The 27,825-nt window shown below is 37.8% G+C and overlaps 1 protein-coding gene and 1 long non-coding RNA gene across 4 annotated transcripts in view; both read right to left on the bottom strand.

The window, feature by feature from the left end:
- Positions 1 to 11,273, bottom strand: part of APOO (apolipoprotein O) — a 47,602-nt gene extending 36,329 nt beyond the window's left edge. The window contains exons 1-5 of one of the 3 annotated variants that reach the window (XM_075521122.1): positions 11,186 to 11,249; positions 8,065 to 8,128; positions 6,112 to 6,222; positions 3,498 to 3,617; positions 728 to 782 (exon numbers count right to left, since the gene is read on the bottom strand). In XM_075521122.1, the coding sequence (XP_075377237.1) occupies positions 728 to 782; positions 3,498 to 3,617; positions 6,112 to 6,222; positions 8,065 to 8,094 (316 nt within the window). In that variant the 5' untranslated portion in view covers positions 8,095 to 8,128; positions 11,186 to 11,249. Of the gene's footprint in view, positions 1 to 727; positions 783 to 3,497; positions 3,618 to 6,111; positions 6,223 to 8,064; positions 8,129 to 11,185 lie in introns of all 3 variants that reach the window. The other 2 variants (XM_075521114.1, XM_075521132.1) reach the window with 2 other exon arrangements.
- A 533-nt stretch (positions 11,274 to 11,806) lies between these two features.
- On the bottom strand, positions 11,807 to 18,645 carry LOC142404890 (uncharacterized). The gene is made up of 4 exons (XR_012773985.1): positions 17,212 to 18,645; positions 15,915 to 16,059; positions 13,028 to 13,350; positions 11,807 to 12,842 (listed from the first exon to the last, which is right to left on the bottom strand). It is a non-coding gene; the product is annotated as an uncharacterized LOC142404890 (long non-coding RNA).
- Positions 18,646 to 27,825: the final 9,180 nt, after the last annotated feature.

Here is a 27,825-nt window from a genome sequence, read left to right as displayed (position 1 = left end):
ATGGATTCTTACATTTACATGTTAACAAGAATTAGTTTCAGTAAAACAGTGTACAAAAAACCAAATCACAGAACAAAGGAAAGACACAAAATAAACAAAGGTCACTCCAAGATGGGAGTGCAATGGGGGAAGGGAAAACTATGAAAAAACTTCCATATAAAGGAGTTCAAAAGACTGAGACTGTTAAGTTTAAGGAAGAGAGGTGCAGTATCTGAAATGAGCTCTAGATAGCATCCATGCTCAGCCCTGATGAGCCTAAGTATGAAAGGATGCTTCCAAAACCAAATTATTTTGGATTAATTCAAAATTCTTAGGAGATCCAAGGAAGTAAACCAAAATGAAAAGGCTAAAGAAGACAAACAAAAGACCTAACACTTGTGACAAGTAATAAACATTGCAGGAAGTTTCAGTTACTAGGCTGGGTCAAGCAAATACTACCAAGTGGGAAAAAACTGTGAGGCTTTTTTTCCTTCTTTTCCTGCATAACTGCCATTTTTAGTGACATTGGTCGACATAGATGCAGGTTTCAGATTTTAATTGTTTAGAAACGTAGTGTCATAATGACCTACAAAGGAAATTTAAACAGACATACAGTGCAAATAAAGCAGTCTTAAATGCATTCAAAATTACATATATAAAACAATGCTTAATGGAATTCCCTTTTAACAGAAGATACAGTACAGTCCTGCATTTTAAATTGCTAGTTAAGAAAACTCAACTGATTTACCTTTACCATGCTCAACAGCTTTTTCTAATTTGGGCATAGCTTTGGCATAAAGATCCTAAAAAAAAAAAAACACCAGAAAAGAAAACAACAGTAAATAGATACCAAGTAAGTAAAATATTAACTACAGATCGTAACTGACCTGATGAAGAAAAGAAAAGAAAAAAGAAAGAAGAACAACAAAAGTGCTAGGTCCCTAAAATAACTTTTTTATTCCCGCTTCCACCCCTCACTTACAGGGCTATGCTTGCTCAACATTACGTTTGGCATAATATATATCTTTTTCTCAAAGTAATCTTTGGACACAAATGAAATATAATACCTCAAAACACAGAAGTCAACTTCAATATTTCATTGAGTTCCTGATCAGGTAGCTGAAACTCAGGATTATCTCAGGTTTCTCAGTGTATGTAGGTATCACAAAAATATTTGAGTTAATGCAAAGAATAGGAAGTACAAGACTCTAATAAACTCCTTCCTAGCACTTCACAGTGGTACATGACTCATTCTGCAAGGTGATAAATTCCACTTTCCAAGAGACTATCTTAGGCTAACAAAACTGCATTTTTTAAGTGACTTGGAAAATGAGGCGTCCATACAATGTCCAAAGTAAATCAAAGAGCACTGCATCAACCCCACAAACTAGTTCTAGATTTTTTTCTCAGACTGAAAATATGCAGGAAGTAAAAGAATTCACACTGCTTTTTAAAAAAGTAGGGAAAAAAAAATCTCAGCAAGAGCAACCCTGCTAATTGTTATTATGCTAATAGTCCTTTGGAGAGACAGTGTAAGACTGTCTATCAGTTAGGGAACAAATTCATAAACATGGATGCCCAAAGCTAAAGCAGAGAATGGTCTCGCAATATCACTTTAGCTGTATCTGTGCAGAAGTGAAAGCATTTGTTTAGGATACTGCGTGGGGGACAGTATCTTTAGAACTTTCGTTTCCTCACTGGCAAGAGTGACTTAAAAAAAACCCACTTGTCATGAAAAAAAAAAAGCGTTAGCATGTGACACACAACATAACTCTAAATGGATGTTGGTCTTACTAAGAGACAATGAAAAAAAGAACATGCTCTAAAGACCCCAGAGATTAAGTCTGATCATCTGTCACAGCTCACACGTAACCGGCTCATTTCCACATCTGTGTTTTGAACTGACTTTCCACTACAGTTAAGCAAGCAATTTTGAAAAAGTAAAATAGATATTCGAACATAACCAATTTTATTCTCATTATCCTGGGTTATGTTTTTAATTTTAAAGACAACTGAGACAAACCTAAAATGTTATTTTCTTTAACAGAGCAGGGGGTGGGGGTAGTATAAAACCAAAACTATCTCTGCCTACAGTTAAGCAAGCCAGATGACCCCAAACCCATAAAGTTTACATGCCCACTTCATAAAATGAGTCAGTAAACCACTGCCAGGAAATGGCTTGTTGTATGTGAGCAGCAGAGCACATCTTATGTAAATGATCACCACGCAGACAAAAAATAAAGCAAACAGGAAGACAACAGGCCAGTAAGGCATAAAGCACTGTTCAAGGCTTACCTGCAGTCAGTCCAACTAGGAAACTAACCTTGTCTCAAATTTCATTCCCAGTTACGGCTACTGCAGGCAACCAAACAGAACCTGTGCGTTTAGGAAGTCAGAGCTCTAACAATACTGTGGAAAATGCCCCTTCCCTTTCAAAACTGAAGTCAGTACTCCTGCTGGTGGCACTTTAGAAACATGTCACTAGACTGAGTAACCCTGAGTATTTCTGAAAAAAATGTTTCAGTACTGTTAAAGGTCAGTACCACAACACAGAACTTGTAGGCAGAAAGGACACCCTGATCTGAACAGCTTGGCTTTCTATGGAGAACTGGAAAACCAGCTTGCAGCTTAAGAGAATTCACAATGGCCAGAGTGCAAAGTAGAGAATCATCTAAAGTTGCCAAGAGGCAACCAGATGACAAGGATGCCCTTGCTTTAAAAGTAAGCTTCAACATTTCCTGGGTCAGGAAAGAGCAAGAAAGCCATCATATGACTCTGCAATGTAATATCAATAATTTAGGCCTTAAATACAAAGATCTTAGTTTTCCTCTATGCTCCAAAGACTATTTTTGTATTTAATGACTGTTTAGTATAAACATGCTACCTAATACAATATATAAGAAAGTTTTGGGGTAAGGTCTGGGGGCTAGGTTTGCCACTACTAGTGGCCTGGGATTTTCTCTCTTCCAGAGAGCTCCGTTCCTTCCCTCAACATTCCAGTTCAGGAAATACTGATTTACTTTCTGAAAAGTCATGTTTTGTCAGAGTTGCAGTGAGGAAACTCAGTATTGCTGCTCCAAAACACACTGCTTGATAATTTAAGGCCTTCTCCTTGAGCATGGAAAATGCAAATTTAATCACTGTCTTGTCTTCCTCAGTCACAGGACAGTACCAAATCCAGATATCCCTAGATACTTTTAAGCTTAAAGTTTATTTCAGATAACAATTCTAAGCTTTAGTTAATTTTCTTTTAATTCTTTTGGAGGGATACGAAATGCAAAAAAGCAGTTTCGTTCAGCAAATTAGTAGAAAGAAACAACTGGTTTTGTGTGAGGAGGGGGTAAATATTATGACCCGGACTGTGGAAAATTTTAAGTAATGCAGCATTTTGGAAAAATGCTTGTACAGCTATCAGCTTTTACTTTGCTGCTGTCTATTAATTCTGTCTCAAAAAAAAAAAATCCCAGCTCAACCTTTATCATTGAACCACTACCAGATGCGATATAAAACCATTATACCTGACACCAGGCTGTATACGGTTCCATAACATGCCGTAAACGCGAAACCCCCTCTTCCAATTGCGTTTGTGGATTCTCCACATATTTAGTCTCACGAGCTGGAGAGGAGTAGAGTGACAGCTGTGAATATTAGCAAACAAGAGGTTAAAAACAAAGGTGTAATTGTGTAAGTAGGTCTTCAGGGCATGAACAGTATAACCAGAGAACACCTAACAAGGTGCTTACTACATAAACAATGCATAATAAAAATTCAGGCACAGCTGTGAGACAACCATTATGAGCAAAGTTTAATTATATGCTATGATGAAGACGACTTCTAATTGCTATGCAATTCATCCATAGCTGCTATATGATCCAAGTCACAGGTTATAAATTAATATTACACTAGTTTAATAAGAACATAAAACATAATTGTAAAAAATGTTTCTGGTCTTAATCAGCACTTCTGGTTCCCAGTTAACATACAAAATGTACTAGAACTCTGAAATCACAATCAATCATCTTCTATATTTGCACAAGCCACCATTAAAGAGTCTAAGTAGCTTCTATCCAAGGTAACATGCAATACAAATTTTGTCTGTTTGTTACTGAGCAGGAAAATGGTACGGCATCCCAATGTTGCAGTCAGGAACTGCATCAGCAACTGACAGCATTAATAGCACCATGGTGCTGAGCAAATAGGAACTGTAACATCCACCTGAAGAGTAATGGGCATCTTCACATAATAAATACTAAAACACCATATTTAGGGTTTAACATCACAACATATTTATTACAATTACCTAAACATATTTAAAATTGTATTCAAAAAAAAAAAACCAAAACCAAAGTCTATACTGTTGAAGATGAACAGCAAAGTTTAGATCAAAATAAAACCTGTTAAAATTCCTAGCAGCTTATATACTACACTGATGTTCAGTATAAAGAGCTTACATTTTATACCACATTTATACTACATTGAGTAGTTTATTATAAACCGATGTTTACACGTATTGTTGTAAAGTGAAGCTAGCCCTCTTTTCAAGATAAGTTGGAAAACAACTATATCTCTATCATAATGAAAAAAAGCTGCTAACTGTAACAAAATATATAATGGCAAAAAAAATATATATTTTATTTATATATATATATAATGGCAAAATATATAACAAAATATATAATTCTATATAATAGAAAATTCTATATAAAATAGAATTTTCAAATAATTTGATAACTCATGCAGCTGGATTTCCCATAATACTCTGGGAGACAAGCATTGTAAGTCTCACTTCCCCAGGAAATACGGTCATCTCCGGCAATCATAGTCGCAATCAGTTTAACTTTGATCCTGTTAGACAACCTAACAGCCATGTCTGGCACAAGGACAGAAGTCTCTGAGATAAGAAAATTCCCATATATTTTATGAAACTAGACAGCTGACAGTAGAGATCCAAACTAACATACACTGTGAATGGTAAGAAAGGCAGCCAAAACTCCACAGCTTGCACATTCTGCTTTGCTGAAGCCGATGGGCAAGTCAATTATTCAGCACATATGTAACTTCAAACTGCTGCCTCATTACTGACTCATGCCAGCAGTGGTGTAGGGCACACGACGGCCCCAGCTAAGGTTACTTCACTGGGGTGAAGCCAGGAGACTGCTTCAACTATTGATTCCGTTGTATTATGCAAGTGAACTGCCCATGCAGATGCACCCCAAAGACCTAAGTATACACAAAAATAAGTTTCATTTAGTTTCACTGCTCATATAACAACACTTTAGCTGGGGTTGAAGTACTTAAAATTTTTAAACATCTACAAACTTCTATGGATACACAGCTGTATTTAGTTATGAACTACAATTTTGGTTTGGTTTTTTTTTTTTTAATGTTGGAGACTTAAAAGCCTGTGCCACAATGCTGGTGAGTCTACAGTTTGACAGGGTGTTTTAAAGCTCTACTTGTGATATAACCAAGCCATTTGTAGCATCTTAGAGAAACAATAAAATAACAGGTTTTTATTATCACTATTTATTTTATTTGTTGTTGCTTAGGTCTGAGTGTCGTAAAGAAAGGAAAACTGATAAAATTCTGTAGGCTACTATATCGGATTCAAAGCATTGCCAGACAAGAATTTTGCCTGTAAAAAAGACAATCTTTTTAGAAGTAGCAGCTTTTGATTTGCTGTTTTACTGGAGAAGGTAAATGAAATTTTATTGGAATTTTCCAACAGTACTTGTAATAAATAAAAAAAAAACAACAACATACATGGTGTTACCTGGATAAAAAGCAAAGAAAATATTCCTGGGGATGTGAAACGACCACAAGTAAAGCTACAAACATGAAAAGGTAATTTCTGAATGAAGAACAGAAGGCTTTAATGTAGGAAAAAGATTTTCTACACAAGCAAGCCTGACACTATCAAGCAGAGGGCATCAAATCCAACCCTCAGGTGTAAGAAGCAAAACTGTATCGACACCTCTATTACTGAAAATAGAGAAGCAAGTTTAAAGGCAAGAATACAAAGGGCGAAGAGATGTACCTAAATACTTTCACACATCAAAATATAATGTCTTTCAGAATTCCTTAGATATTTCCGTATAGATAGAAGAGCACTAGGGCTCTAACCATATTTACCTCCTCAATTTTCAGCAACTCCTTTTTGGAAGTCTCCTTCTCTGAAGATGAAGCATAAACCTGGATAGAGAGCAAGCTCAGGCTAACAGGGGTGGCCCCCAGCCGAATTACCTAGAAACATTATAGGAAAAGGTGTAAATCATTAGAGTTCAAACAAAATGGCAACATGTTTGAACACATCCACGTAGACAATGTTTGTGTCCCCACATATAAATGATATATTAAGATGTTTAGAAGGTAGAAGAAAGGGGAGTCAGTGGTACACAATCTAATGCTCTCAGGCACTCAAATGGTAACACCTAAGTTATTCAGATGGTATTTAGAAAAGCCTAAGGCTAAAGGAAACAGTAGATATAAATGCTAATCTCATCAGTTTTCATCTCACAAAAAGATCTTCTGTTTTCTCTCACTTGAAACATTATTTTTGTCAACTTTCTTATGACTATAATGTTGTTAATATCTATACTATTTTAAACAACTTTGTGAATGTCTGTAACACCTCCATTTTTCCATAGTGAGTTAGTACCAAGAAGTTCAATGTTTAATTTCTAGTTATCGTCTGCATCTAGATTTAGGAAAAAAATGAGACCTACAGTTGAAAGTATCACAACATAATCATTGCTTTCTAAGAATTTTAGGAATGTCTCCTACTTTTCTGTGAGAAACATGAATTACAGCGCATTGTGACAGATACTTCACTGTTTCTGAATACTACAGATTCAATCCAGTCACACAACACAACCACTATGAGTAAGGTGAATATAATTCTTCCTATATTCTGGACCTACACTAAATTGTGTTTCTTAACAGGAGAGACTGCTTTAACTTAAAAAACAGAAGATAAAAATCTTAGCTGTGTAGCGAATCAAGAATGCACCAAAAGCATTTTCCAACAAATACACATCTTTATTAACAGCAACGTTTTACTCCAGAAACAGCAGTTCCAATGGGAAACATTTCAATGTCTCATATTCATGTTACTGCTCAGATAAACACGTGCAGAGTTACAACAGCCTGCGGTTTGTTGTAGTAAGTTACAGCGTGAGCGAATCTAACAGCCTGCGGCCACCAAACTGGAGAGGTCTGGCTCTGCTTGAGGCATCCGTTCCCAGAAGTCCTGCTGCTCACCTTGCCCTAGCTTTGGTGGCCGGACGCTTCCACCATGAGGCAATTCACCTCGCCAATTTGGCAAAAGATCAATCCTGAAAAAGAAGCGGAGAGCTTTGTGCGGGGTTAGTAAGTTGAACCCGTCCATGAAACAGCCTGACAAGCACCAGAGGAACTGTGTGGCCAGGGAAGAGGGGATGAAAAAGGAGAAGGCAGCAAGCCCTCCTCCTTTTCAGAAATAGTAAGGGTACATTACACTGACCTAGCTGCTCGTGAAACTGAAGCCTTGGTCAAACCAATACATCCTTCATGCTGTTATGATGATAACTGACCTAGCATCAAGACAATTACTCTGAAACTTTGTTTCTGCCCATTGCAGAGCTGTTAGAAAATAGCTTTAAAATTATCCAGACTACACGCTTATTGCATACAGATCAGTATTTGCAGCTTAAGTTTCTTCCACTGCTTTGCAGATGGAATATTTATTAAATGTAACCAAGAGACTCCTCAAACTCAGAACTAGACTATATAGTTGTCAAACTTCCTGAAAATGTTCATTTATGTGGAGAGAAACAGCACACAAGAACTAGGTCATAGGATTTCTTTTCAGAAAGACATAAGGGATCTGATGGATCAAAAGGTATGGAAAAACTTGCTTAAAATGGAAGTTTTTCCTTATTTGTATTTATGGACTCATTATTACAGCACTATAATGAAACACCACAATGACCGGATCAGCTGTTTCACAGCCAAGAAAAGACATGAACAATCTTTAATACTGTTTGCTTAAACAAAGACTCTTCACATATTTTCATTAGCCATGATAAAAACATGAACGCCACTAACCATTAATAACTGTAGAATATACTTCCTCATTCTTCCCTTTTTTCACTGCAAAACTGTTCTGTCACTGAAAAGGCAAAAATCTGAAATGCACTTTCATTCTGAAAAATAAGCTTTCAGTAAAATATTACTTCCTGTGACTTTTGGAACCTTTAAAAATGAAACATACAGCTAGAAAAGACATCAAGATATTCACGACTCCACTCACTTTCCTCAAAGCAGTTTCAAATTTATTTAAACTACAGCTACCAGTTACCTGAACAGCCATATTCAGTGCAAATATTTCATGTGAGCCTAAATTTCAAACAAGCCTAAAACTACAGATAGCTTTAGTAGAGCAACTACTAAATCAATGGCACATACTATACTCAAAAGAAGTTAGCACCAGAGGAGACTTTTGAAATAACGCAACTTGAAAAACACAACTTCAGAGAGAGCCACTCAGAGACAAGTGTCTAAAACTTAATTCCTGAATATGGCAAAAGTTTGTTACATGAATAAACATGCAGAGTTTTTACATCTTCTATTTAACTTTTCTACAAGTGTCCCTTGCAGTAAAACAAAAACAAAAAAAGAAAGAAAAGGAAAAGAAAAAACCCAACAGCAACAGAAAAAAATACTACTTTAATTAAAGAATAATTCATTATTGATAACCTCTGTTTAGGAAAAATAAATCCAGTCTGCTATGTCAAACAACAGGTGTGGTTTTGCTGCTATTCAACACCATTTATATTGTTTGAAAATGATCTAAATGTCACCAGCAGAAACAGTAAATCCAAATGCTTTAAATATTTGAGATTTCTATATAGACACGCAGGTAAACAGCGGAGCATAAGAATGGAACCACTTTGGTTTCACAAACATCAGTGATGACAGAACTACTCATACTGAAAACACCGTATTATCAAAATACTGAAGTGCAGACATTTTCTGAATGTTTCACATTTACATTTTAACCAAAACAAAATTAACCACTAAAAGTGCAAGAGGAATCTCTCCTTAAATGCACTGTTCAAGCTATACTGCAATGGTCTTCTACATCAGCTAAGTTTATGGGACAGATACAACCAGTACTAAAGTACCGTATATACGCACACACTAAAAGGTTTATTCGGTAGTATGAAAGATTAACCGTTCTGCTTTCTGTTTCCAAAATTCACTTTAGAATCTCATTCCTGAATTTCATATTAACCACGTTTTACTAAACAAATTGGTTTAGTAAAACATTTTAATTGAGCTGTGCCTTTAGTCTGCCTGTCTTCCAGCTATTCAGTTGATACCAGAAAAGTAGAGCTGACATTCTTCTCTCTAGGCATTTAAAGTAAAAAAAAAAAAGATAGATATTAAATTTATTCCTTTCTCTAGCTGAAGAACTCAATTTTATCTGTAGGTACCACATCACTCATAAGCAAATTCAATCTCAAAGTTGGAGGGGAAAAAGACTACCAGATTTCATCTTTCATTGCCTTGCTTTACTTTCTTTCTCAAAGTTCTTAATTCTTAACTAAAAAATGCCTCTGGGAAGAATAAATCCCCTATTAGTTCTCAATACAAACGGGGGGGGGGGGGGGGAGCTAAAGATTAACTAGAACTTTTGTCTTTTTTCTCCTCTTGTCTGTGGTTTCTCAGTTCACTTGTTACTGTTATTGTCAGCCTGTCAAAACTAGGGAAAGGAAGAAGAAAAGGAAAAAGATCCTTAATCATACTTTTGTGAAGGCTGATATTTGCACTAATGTATGAAGCTGCTTCATTTTTCTCTTTTTTTTTCCATTCTTCCCCCTATCTCTCAACCCCAAAATACCAAACTCTTGAGCACTCCTGTTCCCTGAAGCACAGATATCAAGGACAAGAAGCCACCTCCCCCTTTTGCTCTTACAGGCAAAAAATTAGCTTGGCCTGAAACACTGGAATCTGCCTAACCTCAATGGTTGTATAAAAGTAGTAATATTATGCATAGTACCTCAACCCACAGGTTCACATATAACCCCTTTAATGACAATTCAGTATCACTTATGGAATTCTCAACAATTCTGAGATAAAATCCGTAAGAATTCCAGCAAGTGCCCCAACATTAAAGTATCAAAAAAATGAAGTTGCGACAAGAGTAAAGCAAGCATAGGCTGCTCAGCTTATCAATATATTATCAACATTTGACAAACTCAAAAAGTACAAAAGAGAACGAATTTCAAGAATCAAGTGTCACCAGTTTTAAAAAAAACCCCTGCTTCTCGAGTAGCCATTTGCAACATACAACCTGCTTCTGGCCTGAGGGGATCTGGGGCTCTTCTTATCAGAGGCAAAGACCTTTCAGGCAATTATCTGATTTAAGCCCAGGCCATGCACGTTCACTCCTTTTCACAGATTTCACTGACAACCTACATGCAGTAAAGGGAGACTTTCAAGACGAGGACTTTACAAAGCCAAACGTTGTTAAGGCTCCCAGCTCCACGCTGCTGTGGTCAGGAAGTCATTTTAAGTAACGAACGTGGTGTTCACGTGTTTCTTTTTGGGCAACACGGATAGGGCACGCAATTTTGAAATATTAAAAAGAGAGATTACGCAGCTGCCACAAGAGTAAAACTAACAGCTTGCGAGAGTTACAGGCAAATACCCTGGGTACAGCTGCCACCGGACAGTACAGATTTTAGAACAGCTTTAGCTCGAACGTGAAAAAATCGGTCGCTGGTAACAACGCCAGGGTCTGCGCTACTTGACTACTCTCGTCAACCAAGTAACTAGAACCTGCGTTAAAACGGCAGGCGGGAGAAGCGGGGCCCCTCCCGGGCCAGCGCACCCGCCTGCGGGGCGCCTCAGAGCGGGGCCGCTCCGGCCGCGCTCCCCGGCCGCCCCCTGCCGGCCTCGCCCCGCCGGACACGGACGCCCCCAGAGCGACGGCCCGGCAGCACCGGGGCCACCCTGCCGCCTCCGCGGGAACCGGCGCATCCCGCTGCAAGGCCCCGGGGCCGGGGCGGTGGTAAGGCCTGAAGGGAGGGGCCGCCGCCTGCCTCCGCCCGCTCCCCCGGGGCGGGGACGAGCGGCGGGGAGCCCTGTCAACGCAGCGGAGTTAGCGGAAGAGCGGGCGGAGAACAGCAACGGCCGCGGGCGGCAGCGACGCTTTCCTCACCTTCAACATGGCGGTGCCGAGCGGGCGGTGAGCACCGGCCGCGTCGCTGCGCTGTGACGTCAAAAAAACCCGCCCGCCGGGGAGCTGGCGCCGTTTGCATCAGCCCCCGCGGTAACCTGGCAACGCCGAGGGGGCGGGGCTTTTCCGCCCCACGTGGTCCTGGCCGTCACGCTCCTGCTGCCGCCGGCGGCGGGCGGGGATGAGGGGCTCGAAGAGGGGAGAAAAAGGAGGAGATAAAAGCAGAAGGGGCAATCTGGTCAGATTCGGGGAAAGGAGGCACAACGGCTTGTTTAGACCCGAGGCGAGGACGTGGTTTCTATAGGTTGCAATATTAAGAGCCATCCAAGCCCCTGTATGCGTAAGGGGGATACATCAGGCACGTTTTGAATTCTTTTTTAAATTTGGACTTACTTCGGACTCGGATCTGGGTTTGAATTAGCGCTTACTGTGTGCTGGAAGAAGGCTGGTAATAGAAAATACTCGAAATTTCGGTAGCTATAAGGCAGGAACATCTCTTTAGAACTCAATTTATAAAAAAAAAAAGTGCCAGAGTGCTGTATGTGTGTACTCGCTATTCTTTACCACCTGCAAGCATGGTTCAGTGCATTACCTTGTGGCCTTTGTAGAGGATGTTCAGAGACATCTCAATGCCATTAGAACTCGGATGGGGCTAGAGTACGGAGATCAAGATAGGGTTCTGTACCTTTCTAATCTCAAAATATTAAATTTAAACCAATAAAACTACGCCCTTCTCCGTATCTTAACACTCCTGGTTTCTGCAGCCCAGGATGGGGCATCCCCAGCTCACCTGAGCGAGTTGGACAGGAGCAAGTTTTTTCCGCTCGCATCTGCTGCGAGGGAGGGTATACACCCTATGCTGTCCGACCCTGTGGTAGAAGACTATCAGAAATAACGAGTACTAAATTCGCGTCAGATAAGATAAACCAAGGCAATATTCCATTCCCATTGAAATCATGGGAAATCTGTTCTCATATTCTCAGCTAATAAACTGCTGCTTTGTTTCTTCAGATTTGCTGGTCAGGAGTCTCCACCTTTCATTGTGTTAAAGATCTTTCGCAGCACTCAAGGCCAAGGCAGCAAATACATTAGCGGAAAAAGAACAAGCCCATCAAATGAGGTGACTTACTTCATGTTCACGTGTCATAATTTTCTGATCAGTTACTAGGATCTTGGTGCTTGTTATTTTTAACATTGTGTAAGATATTTATCCTCGTACTTAACCTTGGTCACATAACGACAGATTTCAAATGCAAAAAAGTGCCTTGCTTTTACCGAATACTGTTAATTTTTACGTAGCAGTGAAAAATTACCTTGAAGCTTAAGATGCAAAGATACTTGAAAGCATTTGTCTGTATTCTTTGTTCAGCTTAACTGTTACATATGGAAAATGCAGGTTCCATAGGCTGTGCCATACAGTTGCCATCACAGTTCTGCTGGGAGGCCGCTCCGTCAGGACTTGGGGTGAAAGGGTGATGATTCAGGCTGCCTGACTTTTGAAACCTCACAGGAGCCTCTGCTGCCTTGGTATGGACTGGACGTAGACTTCACCAGAGGGTTCACAGCACCTGAATTCTGCTTGGAAGTGTACCCCATCACCTCCTCCTTTTCCCTGGCACTGGGAGAGAAGCCTACGCTCCTAGTTTAGACACATAAGAACACCAAGAAAATAACGTGGATCCTCTCTTAATGAGTTTTCTCAGGTCCCCAAAAATACTATAGTAATTTAAAAGATTTAATATTGATTTTAGAATATGAAGAATAGCACCCTATTAGTCCTGGAAAATGTTATAAAAAATAATTTTTACATAAGAGGTAAAGTACCTGAAGAACACAGTAGCAAATAGTCCATCAGGAAGGGTATTGTGGAAAGACAGACGAGGTATGCACCCTCTTATAATCTCGAATTTTCTTTGTTGATGATGATTTTTGTTGTTCCCTCTTAAAGAAAATGCCTACGTTTCTTTATTGCAGTCTCTTTATAGACCTGATACAACCAGCTATAGCAGGAACAAGTATTTTCCAGACTAATGGGCATGTTTAACCATTGCATTGCAAAATTGGGCGATGCTTCTCAACGAGCTGTTTGTAAAATCAGCAGACAGTCCTTCTTGTTTGTTGGCACATGGATTATTGTTGGGAGCAATCTGAAGTGAAATCGGAAGACTTCAGGTTTGTGCCTTTTCTTTTTAAAGCCTTATTGTATTTTTCTGCTGTATTTCACAGGCAGCAGCTGACGCTTGCAAGTTAATGGGATATCAGAAATACCATGAACAAGTGGCACAAGATGAGCTTCAGTACCCAAACCACAGCATAACAGATGATAACGATATTTTATTACAGATTTGGTTATGAAGATTCCCTCTTTAGCAAGGAAGAGTTGTATCTAAAATGTACGTAAGTGACTGATGGGTGAAGAACACTAATGGGCCTCTTTCTCCATTGCATTATGCTTTGCACAGTCAGTTTTATCTGTGGAAAATAAGCAGCCAGGGTACAGCAAATATTTGTGGAAAACCCAATTTTGCAGTATTTTACGGCAGCTTTGTGAGAGCCTGGAGACTGACTGGGTAGTTTGCAAAGCAGTCGTGTTTCTTGATGCATTTTATTCATCCTCAAGGCGTTAGAGAAAGAAAATTTTCCAAGCTCAAAATGACAGGCGAGCCCACAAGGAGTGATGGCATTGAGGTGAGTCATGGTTAGTGGCCTGCTCTGGTTAGTTCTCAACCAAAGCCAAGTCCCAGGCTGTGGGTGGGACCAATTTTACAGAGGACAGACAAGAATATTTCAAGTGCATTCTCTTTTTAAGTTTGGTATGTGAACAGTAAAGAAAATTCCAATTGTTCCTGGACATACAATGGTGTATATGTTACAAATACATGTTTTTGTGATCAATTTATATTCAGTGACTACGCAGCAATTATTGATACAATTATGTAACACAGATATAAATATCTGAAGAACAGATAGTTGTTTTATAAAAATTTTTAAACTAAACAATTTTATCAGCTCCAGCATCTTCACTGCATTTTTTTCTTTAATCTGGAAGTTAATCTTTACAGTGATTGATATGACTGATTAAAAAGAGTGGGAAAACCTTTATAGAGAATAGCAATATAAATACATTAGCTTTCATGTCGGTGTATTGTTCTCCTACAGTCTACCAGTAATCTGGATGAAAGCCCTGCCTACTTTGGTGGCAGGAATAACTGCTGGAGAAGGTTGTCCTCTGCAAAATTTCCCTGGGACAGTGATAATATGTGCCATAATAGATTATGCACAGTCCAAAACATTGTCAGGCAGGCTTAAAAAGGAGCTGAAGTTTCTGCTGCTGAGGCCACAGAATAAAGAGCTTTGGCATGATCAACTCCTGGTTGTTTCTAATATAAGAACCTATACCAAGTTTCAGTTTTATTTTGCATGCCAGTATTTTTCCCTTTCCTCGGTAATTGGCTTTTCTAAATACTTGTGAAAGAAATATTTTCTTTAGAAAGCTGCAGCTCAGAGAGGCTTGAAAACGCTGCCACAGTTCATAAACTATGCCAGCCCAGGCAGAAATACAATTTATGGAACTTGATTGCTAATCCTTTGCCTTAGCCATTACGGTCTGAGCTTTCATAATGCTGTATTAGATTGCTTATTTACAGTTTAATTTTTTGTCAGGAAAATAAGAACGGTCCTTTACTACCAACACAATGACAGTTACTTGCCACACATTTATAGGTACAGTAGAAAAAAAAGGATTTGTTGCACATTCCTGTTAAAATGTGAGTTTGTACCATCTGCCCATTAAATATCAGTGCAGTTACCTACTCACACTGATCACTGGAAAACATTATAATTCTGAAAGGCTGGCTTATTTTGATGTTCTCCTTCATGATAAATCTTATTGCATATTTAAAAAAAAAAAAAAAACAAACCACATGTTTCCATGCACCTTTTATTCACTAAAATTAATGAATTTTTTAATACCATGACTTGCCACTACAGTTTTGCCAGCCTGTTCATTATTTATTTTTAAGGTCTTCATAAAATAAACTGCTTTTCTGCCTCTTACAGCTTTTTTGTGTTCCAAGTTAAAAGAATGCTGTTTGGCAGATCTCTCTTCAAATTCTTTTGAAAATATGTAGTTAATAGAAAATACACAACCACAAGGACTCCAATAAACTCAACTTTCAGTTGTGAAGCAGCTTCACCTAATGCCTTGAGCCTGGCTTTGTAAATGCTCTGCACAAAGCACAGTCGGAGGTGACATGTCAGGTACACAGCTTTTCTAGGTTGGTCTCCAAAGCACACGATTCATTTCTCACGTTTCTGTCACTTTTAGCACATATTTGTGAAACAGCTAATTGAAGTAGCTTTTATAGGGGTGTGTGATGATGGATCTTTCCCAGTGTCTTTATGAAGGGAGTGTAGTTTGTATATTCATAAGAATACTCTTTCATTCTTTCTACTTTATTCACTTCCTAACTTGAAAAAAAAAAGGGGGGGGGGGTGTTCAACGGATTTTTGTATTTAACGATACTGTTTTATTTGGAGTGAACCTTACCTTGTGCTTTTGCTTTTCATACTTAAGGTAGGTCGGTTTTCAACGTTTGTCAGAGGTGCTATTTTGGCAGCTATGAGGTCTGAAGTCATACATTCAAAAAGTAAATTAAATGTTAAGGACAGATGCTATTGCAAAGCTCTTTGTGCTTTCCCACTGACCTACCTTTAATTGCAGCAAAGACGTTACTGTATTCACATCTGGGGTAAACCAGTACTTTGAATTTCAGCATGTGCTGTCTCATCAGCTTTGTCACATTCTGACAGCATCCAAAATATACTCAGTGCTTTCCAAATAAAGAACCTATATTCTAAGACAGGGGACAGGTAAAAAAAGAGAAACATATCATGCAAAAAAACCCAGTGTAATCCAACTGTGTATAGTTTCACTTTTGGTATCACCATGGTTAAACACCCAAATGTTCCTTCCCTAATTCAAATCCTTGACTTCTCACTGCAGCCATCAGTAGCTCTAGTTCCACATTTTTCAATTACTCCCTTCCAGCACCGATGAATAATTCTTCTGTTAACAAAGACGTTCATACTACCGATAGAGATGTCGGCTAATGTCTGGTGTAGCAATCGTCTTCTAAAGCACAGATATATGGTACAGTGAGAACACAAACACCTTTCTGATGCTCTTAAGCACCCATCACAACAAAGTCCAACTCCTTTCAAAATTCAAATGCATCTTGGTTTTCAGTCAAGCCGGATACATTTTGGAAATTAACTGAGGCTAAAAGGTGAAAGCTCTTGCATCTGTTGCCAGTCTCTTCAGGTATTTAGCGCATCTAATCTTTTTACCTTAAAAATTATTTTCACAGTAATTCTTAATTTCTTAGCAAGATAATGTGAGTATCTTTACCTCATTTGCCTGTAAATGTATTGACATCAGTATCTTCATAAATATAGATATTAAATGTAGTACCTTATTTACCTGAATGACTAAGTTTCTAGGTCTACCAAATAATTTCCAATTGAAGGCACACATTCCTTCTTGTACTGTGCTGCCTCTTTAATAATTAACAGTGACATGCTGAGCTTACTTTGTTACTTATAACTGACTTTTAGAATGATCATTTTTGAAGGGTTTTAATTTCTATTTTACTTTCTACCAGGGCACATGATGTAGCTCCCCCATGAATGAGAAGTAGAACGTATTATATGCTTACTATGTATACCTGTACCATCACATGATTATTACAGTCTATTACTGAAAGTGTTCTAGTGTCTTCATTTTTGCTGTTACGAAATTGCATTTTAATCTTTCTAACAGTATCTACACACACTTGTAAGAGTGAGAGGAGTTACAGCGAGGTCCATGGGACTTACCACTCACACACACACAGACCAACTGGAGAACGCAGCGTGTACCACTACCTGCTGTCCGACATCTTGCATGATACAAGTTAGTCAGAAATAGGCAAAGATTTGCATATTTGAGTAGTGAAGCCTATACTTACGTTGTTTGTTAACTCTTGGCTTAAGCTCTGACTTGCTTCCCCATTAAGCCCCTAGGCTGGGGCTTGAAGCCTTACAGGATCCTAGGGACCAGAAGAGCAGCAGACTGTTCTGCAGGGGTTTGTTCTGCAGCTTGAACAAGAAGGGAGACAGAGCTGAGCACCACATGAAGAATCATCCGGATTTCTTCTTCACTGATGCTGCCACCATAATTTGATGTAATAGAAGAGTGTAAGGGAAAAAACTTTATTCTCTATTTCTAGAAGGCAGAAGTTGGTTCCATGGCTTTATTTGTTCAGTCTAGAGCAACACCCTTTTTGAGAAGAAAAGCCTGTATTTGGCTTTTAAAGATTTTTCTTTTCTAGATCTTCATTTCCATACAATTCATCAGTCACCTCTTCATTTTACTCTTACTGGCCTACTACAGTGTCCATGCAGCCAACATGTTGCTCTTCTCAAGCTCAACAGAAGCCAGTAAAAATGAAGAGGGCATATTTGATTGAGAGAGAATGAGGTATGCAGCAAAACTGGAAGCACAATGCCCTTTTCAGGACATAAGCCTGTGTTTCTGGGGAGAAGTACTCATTACCTAGAAGTCCTACTACAGTTCCTTGCTCTTTGATACCACGTCACTTGTACAGGCTGGTTTTGCACCTTTCCATTCCTTTGCCTCACATTCATCAAAAACCATCATGTCTGGTACTTTCAACTGCTGCTTCCATTCTGGGAGCATTTTCCACAAAGGAGTAACAGCCAACCTTACACATGCTTAATCCTGCAGTGCGTTTAGGAAACTCTAGGACATGTTTCAGGGGTCTTTCACAATCACTAATGGAAACTGTCATTTAGATAGTTTCCCCCAGTGATCCCATGTATATTTAATGTGTGTTATCACCTACTACTCTCATAATGTGAAGTCATTTATGTTTTTGCCCCCACAGCCTATGGAGGAGGGCTATGGCTGGCATAGTTGCAGCTCATGGTGTAGGAACTGAAGGGACACAGGGTAGTGGTGCACAGACTAACATTGTCTTTAGTTCTAACCATTTCTCTCTAGCACAGCATTTGAAACTACCTCTTCAGTCTCATAAATTAGTATAAAATGGGGCTGGCACAGGTAAAAAACAATGCTTTAGCTTGCTTTGGCAATTTTATAGATGAGAAAAATGTCACATTTCTCAAGTGCTATGGAATAGCTTCTTACTCCTGTACGTGTGTAAGAATGCTTGGTATTATACAGGTACAGAAACTGGATGTTACAAATAGGAGAGACTTCGCTGAACATCAAGGGATGGCGATTTCACTAATTGAAAAGCCTGAGGGATCAATCTATTGCTACAGAAGAATGGGAACAGGAAGCAGGTAAATCGTATGCCTGGTCCCAGGCATTCTCTCTGGAGGATACTGGACGATTTCCATCCACAGCAGATGCATAAATCTTCAAAAGTTAAGGCACTGGAAAATTCCTAACCTTTCTAGCCATTTTAATGCATCCTGCCCTGTTTTGAACAAGGCTGCAAATCTGAAAGGATGGCTTCCTACACCGGTTTAACAAGTTTAGCAAAACATACATTCCTGTAATTAATTTTTACCATGGGAAAAATGAAAATCTCTGCACTGCAAAGCTAGGACAAATCTAAAACTGAGCAACTGTCATCATTTGGTAAGGTTCGTAACTTTTGCAAAGTACAGTTGGTTGATTATTTGGGTGTTAACAATTTTGTACCAAGGTTTCTTTGGCTGGAGTATTTAGTATATTTAACTTACGTAGAGGTCAGCCTCACTCCCCTTGTTTTCAGAAAACAGTACTGAACCAAAATCCAGCTCTTTCAGCAATCAGCTAAAACGCTTCCAATAAGGTTGTTAATTGGATCAGCTCCCAACTTTAAGACCATGAAAAGCCATTAAATTAAAAGGTATAGTTCAGTTAATTATCATCACTTTTTTTTTTTTTTTTCTGACTACATAATTCTTTTCAGTGTTTTGGATAATCTGTCAGGAGAAACAGTGAAGGAAAAACTATTACCTGACAGTAACTCTTCCCGATTGCAATAAATGAACTGAGAATCAGGAAGAGGAAAACAAAAATATATATATATATAAAAGGTTTTGTACTCTGAAATGTCTTCTTCTGCAACTTTAATTTTTCATGTTTTGGGTTTCATTATAGTAAGTTAAAATAAGTTCTTGGTATCAAGTTGCCATCTGTGTTAGATAAAAAAATCCTTGCAGAACTACCTGTAAGAGCCAGAGGCAAAAGTAAGAGCACATGTGACACAAGGCAAATCCCATGGAACGTCCTCAGCCAACCAAATACACCCAAGTGACTAGGACTCCATCCTGGGAATAAATTAGCCAAGAGGGCTTTCCAACAGGTGCAAGATGACACCCGAGAGGTGCAAGATGACAGCAGAGCAATTTCTTGCTTTCCAGGAGTGAAAATGAAGGCCATCACTACACCAATGTCGGGGAAAGTGCTTAGGCCATGCTTCACATTGACACCAGTGTCACCACCACAAGCACAATCCCATGCATTTTGTATGACTTCAGCAATCTGGGAAGGTAAACTGACCACCTTGGGATTTCTGACCTGAGACTATGGAAGTTAAACATGGGGGAAATAACTTGGTTTCAGTTAGCATTATGCAGTTCTTTTGAGAAAGAGGGAGTGGTAAAGTCAAAAAGTCTCATCAGTAGTACTCAAATACATATAAACAGACCCATAACATGCACAATTCGCCACAGGAGATAAAGATCCTCACAGAGAAAAAGAATTATATGGGTAGTGTAACTCAAACTTGTGAGATGAGCCACATGACAAAAAAAAAAAGCAAACAAACCAATGCTTAGAACATGCCTGAGGACATACTGAAATGGGTGTGGGAAAGGAGGCTGCCAGTTTAGGCCAAAGCCATATCTGTCTGCTAAAATTAAATACTGCAATAACAGGGTTAACCATTAAAGCCATCTATCTCATTGGGAAACCAGTATTTTTTTCAGCACCACTTACTGAGCAACATTTATCCATAATACAAGGGTGACATCACCAGGAGACACATTTGACAGACATCAGATACATGGCAAAAAGAGTATTTTTTTAGTTCCTAAAGTACTACATAGCATCAATCTAGAAGGCTTGGCACTCAGCATGAGATGCTTAATGCTGGCGTTCATTCCAATGGACAGATGACTGAAGAGTCACTGGGTACTTAAACAGAGATCATGATGAGGTTTACTTTTACCTGTAAACATTGCCTAAAGCACCTGTCAGTGCAACTAAAGCATCAAATGTAAAGTGGAAAGCATTAATGAAAACAAGAAGTTAAAGCTGTCTTTACACATATTCCCTACCCTCTCCCTTGAAAGAATGAAAATTTTGCACATGCCAAGAAAGTTGCCTTGGACAAGACAGCACTCTGATTAAAAGATGACATTGAAACATCAGTTAGACTTGACAGGCTGAAGGCTGGGTGGGGGAATCACATGTCCATGAGTATGTTATGAACTCAAAAGGTACAGAACTAATACAGAATCTGTGCAACACCCAAAGCAACCTTTCCATATTATGAAGGTGATGGAATCAGAAAAGAAAAAAAAACCCCAAACCCCAAAACCAAAACCCCCAAAACCCGATCTGTAACAAAGGGGGAACATCTGTTGAAATTAAGAATTTCAAGTCAACAAGGGTGGATAACTTATACCAAAGAATCTGGAAGGAATTAACTGAAAAAACCCTTTGCAAAACTAACATTAATTTCATATCACACAAATCAAGTGAACACAGATGACTGAACTACTGCCAAAAAAATAAGGCCGCATATTCAAAAAAAGTGAGGAATTTGGTATGAGCAACTACGAACCAGTTAGAATGTGAGAGCTCTTCCTAGTGAAATAATGGAACCATTATTGGAGATTCCTAATCAACTACAGAGGTGCTACCAAGTAAGTCAAGTCAGCCAGTGTAGCATTGTGGAAGAAAGGTATTGCCAAAAATACATCCTGGCTCACAGAGAAGGGGAATTAAAAAGGTGAACAAAACCAATTGTAAACAACATTCACAGTGTGAAAAGATTGTTGTCATCTTCTCTTCCACTGTATCACTCTAATACATTTGGTCTCCTTTTGAACCAAAAAATGGGGACACATCACAATTAAAAGAGGCCCTTCCGCCCATGATGCATCTCACTGGGACCAGCACAAACTCATCCACAGCATTCTCCCATTAAACAGTACTAATTAGTCTAGAATGAAGTCAAGTTACCAAAGAGAGAGGAGGGGAAAAAAAGTTACTTCATGCAAATAAAGTTTTAAGTAATCTGAAGCATTAAAATAAAAATGCTGGTTTATGACTCAATATTAAAAAAAAAAAAAGATAACACAGTTATTTTCAAACATTCTTGATAGTAGATTTTTGAACCAAGCGCTTTGATCTGACAGCAAGAGAGCTGGTGAAAAATAGTGGCAGAGAAAAGGAAGAGTGTGGCAAGGGACTGACAAGGAAGGCTTTCATCAGACTGCTGGAGAAAATAAGATCATAACCTCCTGTTTTACATGCCCCCCCCGCCCCTTCTGGGTATTGAATGTTGTTCTGATCTGACACTTTAATGAAATGAAGTTTCCCCTTCCTGTTATGGGAAACATTAAGCGGTATGACTTGGACTGCTGGCACTCTGAGGTCCCAGTGTGTGATGAACGCATGTTGTCTCAGGGCCCTCAATTCCGTGTGCTTGATAGCGGGGAACAGTCTCTTCTCCTGGCTGCTGACTAACACCAAAAGCTGGCTTCGGTTTTCAGTCTTATAGTTTAAATTTATGCCTTGACACTGAGTTACAAATGCAACGATGAAGTCAACTCCAAACATTATTTCAAGCTTGAAATGCAGAGTAGACACATGAATGCACTACAGCAATTAAAATTGGGAAGACTGTAAAATACAGCTAAAGATATGAGCTTGATGCTATATAAGGACACTCAGCTTTTCTTGTTGGGATAACTTTAACAGAATGTTATGAATTATAGCAACACAACATTTTTGAAGAGTTGCTTAACCGAGTAAACTCTGAAGTCCTGTAGAAAGTAATCCAGCGCCACTACACTTTCAGTATTACAAAGTTTACACAAGAGTGTTTAAAGATTAAAAATATTTTATTTACACTTTTCTTTATACACATTTTATACATTTTTTCAGTTTAAAACCCGAACAGAGTGCATATGCAAGTCTGAGCATACTGTATCCATAGCTAGGGAAAATTACTTTCTGACAAAAAAAGACAAGAAAAAAGGCTTTAAAACAGTTAAAAAGAGTCAATTCTTAAATTATTCAGAGAAGTTTATAGCAGCCCTGGGGTAATCACTAGACAGTTAAACCAAATGTACATATGAGGTCATATATATATAATTTTAATTTTCTATCGGAAAAGTATTTCCAATTGCTAGACACAAACACAGCACAGTTTGAAAATAACTTTTCCTGTTAACTTATCAAATACTTATCAAATACATTCTTTTCAATACAAACAATCTGATATTGTACACCGGAATCAAGCGGGATACTATAGTGGAATTGCAATCTCCAGCATATAATTTATTTTAAAAAGATCTACAAAAATAACAATATATAGGGAAAAATATTTAAAATAAAAACATAGCTCACTCTTCCCTTCAACTGTTCCCAGAACTGACATAAAATTTAGGTGGGTCCCACTGAGGTAATAAAAGCCCCCTAAGTATAGCTAACTTTACAGTCCTATGTAACACTGTATTTTCTAGACTTACGATAAGGTTTTCTACCAGAGCCATAAATAAAAACTACCATCTGCAAATAGAAGTGGTTTTCCCCTAGCTACCAACTTAATATTAATCCAAAGGTATTTGAAGTTGATCTTTGAAAGTTATTTTTAAAAGACTATATAAACATTAATTGAAATTTGGGAAGTAAAAAAAAAAAAAAAAAAATTAGTAGAGGGAAATCCAGGAAAGCTGTGCTCAAAACAAGTCAGTTTTTCTGCCACCTGCCACATACAACTATGTTTTATGAAGTTTACCCATACGAATGGAAATTTTGAAGTTACTCACCAACTTTCAAAAATCAAATACAGATGCAAAAGTAGTCACTAGTATTTATTTTAAGCAGCTTCAGATTGTTTTACAAACATTAAAATCTCAAAATGTTAGCTACAGGACACCGGCAAGCTTTGTTTTAAATAGATTACATGTGCTTTCCAGTTATGTTCTTTCCCACTCTCCTTCAGTAAGCCCTGCCACATGTGATGGACGATGCTTGTTCAAGTAACTTCACCAGCTATATTTTTATTAATGGAAGGAGAGCAGGATAGATGTTTTCTTTGATGCCCCCAACCCTATAAACACTTAAGCACAGGTTTAATAGCATTTGCCTTTTTATGTTTTAAGTACCATACAGTTTGCTATTTTCTTTATATTGGACTGTTCACATATGTGAAGTACACATTTGAAGTGTTAAAAGAATCAGGGGCCCAATTCACTGCTTTTTTTTTTTTTTTAAGGAAAAATATATTAAAAAGACAAAATACCTCTACAAATGCAACTATTTTTAAAAAGACTTTGTCATATAAATGCTGACACAAGCTTGAAGTTTATTTTTAAAGAGCCATTCGCATCTCCCCATAATGCTTACCCTCCTTTTGCAAAAGAATGGACATAATGAGTTAAGCAATGTTTTTCTTTTTAAACCAATTTGAATTTGTACCTGCTGAATTTTATCCTTTGCTTCCTGAGCATCAAGTGAAGCTTTGTCACTGATGCAAGTAGTTATCATATTATCAGCATGAAAAAAAGCAGCACTTGGGTTTGTAAGGCAGGAGGTCCTCAAGAAAAAATGGCTGCAAATCTCAGAAACCAGAGAAATACTAAAGTCACAAACCCTTAAAGCTAGTTATAACAGGACTGTTATCAGACTGCAGAAAGTAGGGCACCCACACTTTTCAAAAGAAAGTAACATAAAAGCAGGTTGCCAGGTAGCTCATATGCTGCCACTAGCCCCTCTTGCTAGCAGTGCTTTCTGAAACAGCAGAGCCTTTGTATAATCAAGTACTGCCTTCTTCCAGCTAAATCAAGGGGGGAAAGAATTTCAAAACAGTTTTTTGCCACCTAATACCTCCTCCTACAAAACTACTACCAACACTTTGTGGGGAAAAGTGAGCTATTTTTTCCTTATGCAGCACTTCGGGGAAAAAAAAATTATCTGTCCCCTAAAAACAGATATAGCAGCATGTGGAATAGGAACTGGCAGTGTCCAACCCCTTTACAGGAGCACTATGCTCTTTGTCCATTCTGGCTCATTTGAAAACAATATTTCCTCCTGGAGCTAGTCGCTAAATTAAGACATGAAGCTGATACATTTTTGTTATAAATGTGAAAAAAAACCCTAGACAACTCACTATGTCCACCTTTTTAAAAAAAGGCAAGTACACTTACTGTTTAAAAGCAGGTTGTGTTAAATTTTAAATATGTGGGTGACATTAGATTTGCTGTTATTCCATTATGGTTGGGGCGGGAATAGAAGAACCCCCCAACTTAATAATCAAAGATTGTAACTTACCTTTTCCTCGACAAATGAGAGGCATTTAAATGTTTTTAAACCCCATCTTACTCTGATCATAAGGCTCAAAATTTGATAATAGGCAATTCTTATTAGCCAGCTTAGTTGTGTTTTTATTTAAACACTAAGTTATCTGGAGCTAAATACTAAAAGCAAATACAAACAGAAACTTTCAATTAAAAAAAAAAAGAAAATATCCCTCTGATATATAAAGTAACAAAAATAACTGCCTCAAAAGTTCCACTGCAATGGAAAAGCTAATTTTATATTTCATGTTTGAAACAATAAAAGCACAGTAGAAATGTAAATTAACAACACATTCTCACATACCCCCACACGTTCTAAACACAAGCAAATTCCAATCATTCCTAATGCTGGAAAGGTTACAGCCAGCTTCTCAATGGAAACACAGCTTCAGAGAAGCTGAAACCAACAGTTCAAGTTAGAATTTCACAGAATAATTACTATCACAATCCTGAACAAGATCTTTCAGAACTGGGCGCCTGAAGACAAATACGAAGTTAAAAACAGAGCACCTAAAAATGATCTGGTTCTTCATGTTTCAAGTGTCAATACTCACCAATTACTTTAGTGGCAGTTGCTTAGCACACAGAACTTCAGAAGGTGCTTAAATGCAGACTCAAAAACATAAATTGAGACACCCCCATCCTTACCATTATTTTTAATAAGGTCTTGGCCATGTCTCTTTACTACACCTGAATCATGGAAGACCAGATACCCAGAACCATGTCCATTCCCCAGACTGGCCCTAGATGAAAGTGAAGTACTCTGTACTATACATAACATGCCCATGAAAGCCTACTCAAGCAGGATTAGTTTTTGCTGTCCCATAAACTTATTGAGAAATAAGCTGGTGACAAAAAAGAATAAAAACAATAAAACAACCTTGTTTTTTTCTTGTGCCCCAATATTCTGTACATGAACTATGTACAGTAGAACCTTTTACTTGCACACACCCAGCACCTACTGGAGTCAGTTTATCTCTGCACCCATGCAGGGTAAAGTACACACAATTCTCACAGTGAAACTGAGGTTTTAGTGTAAGCCACGCTGGCTTTAAGTTAAGCTATTAAGAAAGTAAATTAGATTTCTAAACCAGTAAACTGAATTTTGATTAAAAAAAGACTTAAATTTAACCACAAACTAGTCTGCATCAGAAGGCTGAATATCAATATTTGGTCCAGTCACTACTGGTGTAAGTAACTTTATCACTGCAGCTATGATGGCATACATTCTCTCTTTCTGTTAAAACATATGGAAAGAAAATACTCTATCAATAAATCATCTAAAAAAAAAAAAAAGTCTCTCAACTTGCCATATAGCTCCAAATCCTCACACCTCAACCCAGAACATAATTACTACAAAAATATCAAAATACAAGTATGAGGAATTTTACACATTGTTTTAACTTCTGTCAATTATTTCAAACTTAGTTTAGGCAAGTAGGTGTTATCTTTAACATAGGAAATTGAGGGTGATTTTGGTCCCTTTGTAAGTGCATTCTTTTGAACTCCCTGAGTACTGTACATTCCTTTTCTACAGTGATTTCTGACTGGAAGATGCTGAATAAAGTGGTTTTGCATTGCTGCATATAAAGTACAGTCTATTGCTTAAAGTGAAACACAGCAGCATAAGATTTTACAGAATATGCAGGTGCATGTTTCAGCATTTTCCCCCTACGCATCTGAACTAAGTGTGAGCCTTCAACTTCTCCAAATCTCTCCTTTAGATTCTGGAAGTGGCTAATTTCACGTCATTAAAGATAATCAGAAGGTAATTACTGTTATTATTTATGTCTTGGCAGATAATTCTTACCAATCTACTGTCAGGAATATCTGCAAGTTAACACAATGGAGTTATTCAAAGCCCTCTTGGACCACACATCTCTATTCAGGCACTCCGAGGTCAGTAGCTATAGTTGTGTAGGGTTTTTTGTAAAAGAAACATAAATGGTATGTTTCTTTTAACCATCTAACCACCCAACCACCTAACACCACATTTTCAAAAGACAGTAGCTCATAGCAGTTGATAAGTAAAAGAATAATAATTAAAAAAAGTATACCACTTCAATACGAGTACAAAGTACAAAGTACTCGTATTGAAGTATGAGTACAAGCAAAGTACTGAGAATAAACTGTAATATATCCAGTTCTGAAAATAACTGTGGGTTGAAGCAGTGCTGAACATTTGCTTATTGACATTTTCCATTTTCATAAAAAAGAAAACTGGGCAGCACATTCAAACATAAAAGAAACTCAGGTAAGATGTGTTTACTTTTTAAAAAATAATTTATAAACCAACAAATTATCAACAATTGATTATGTAGCATCGATATAAAGAGTTTAAAGTTACTGAATCAATCAGTATATACTAAAGATAAGATACTTCTATACCAAATGAGGCCTCCAGTTACTTAAGAACTTCGAATTATTTAGCTCATTAAAGGACAGTACTATACCTTAAATTCAACAGATATGGCTGAATCTGTGCACTAGTTAAAATATAATATTGTAACTGCACAGAAAAAGATGTATTTATATATAGTTTTTACAGTGTATGCATGTGTGTGGATATATTCTTTACTCACCAACAAACACAATGCAGACAATAGAAGGCAGCATAGAAATAGTGTTTTGAATATAAAAAAGTTTCATTTTCAATTTAGTAGAAAATGTGTAATTTGCATTTTGGCAGACTTAGTGGTACCACTATACAAAACCAGGAAAAAGGTCATGCAAAGGGGTTAGGATTATTCTTCAATGTATATAAGGGAAAACAAAAACACCTAGCAGATTTGAGAATACTTTGCAATTCATGGGAAAAGCATGCAAAATACAACATAAAATACAGAAATGGTTTAGTTTTGTTCTTTTAAACCTGGTTGTACCCTAGTACAGATGATGAGCTTTATTTTGATGCTCAATAAAAACTGAAAATAAAGTCTTTCTTCTTTCCACAAATATTTTGTTAACTGATTTCAGAAGCATAGTGGTATAATGGCCATTAAAAAAAAAAA

This window comes from Mycteria americana, chromosome 1, assembly GCF_035582795.1.
Source record: "Mycteria americana isolate JAX WOST 10 ecotype Jacksonville Zoo and Gardens chromosome 1, USCA_MyAme_1.0, whole genome shotgun sequence".
Lineage (NCBI taxonomy): Eukaryota > Metazoa > Chordata > Aves > Ciconiiformes > Ciconiidae > Mycteria > Mycteria americana.
This window is presented reverse-complemented; position numbering and strand designations above follow the sequence as displayed.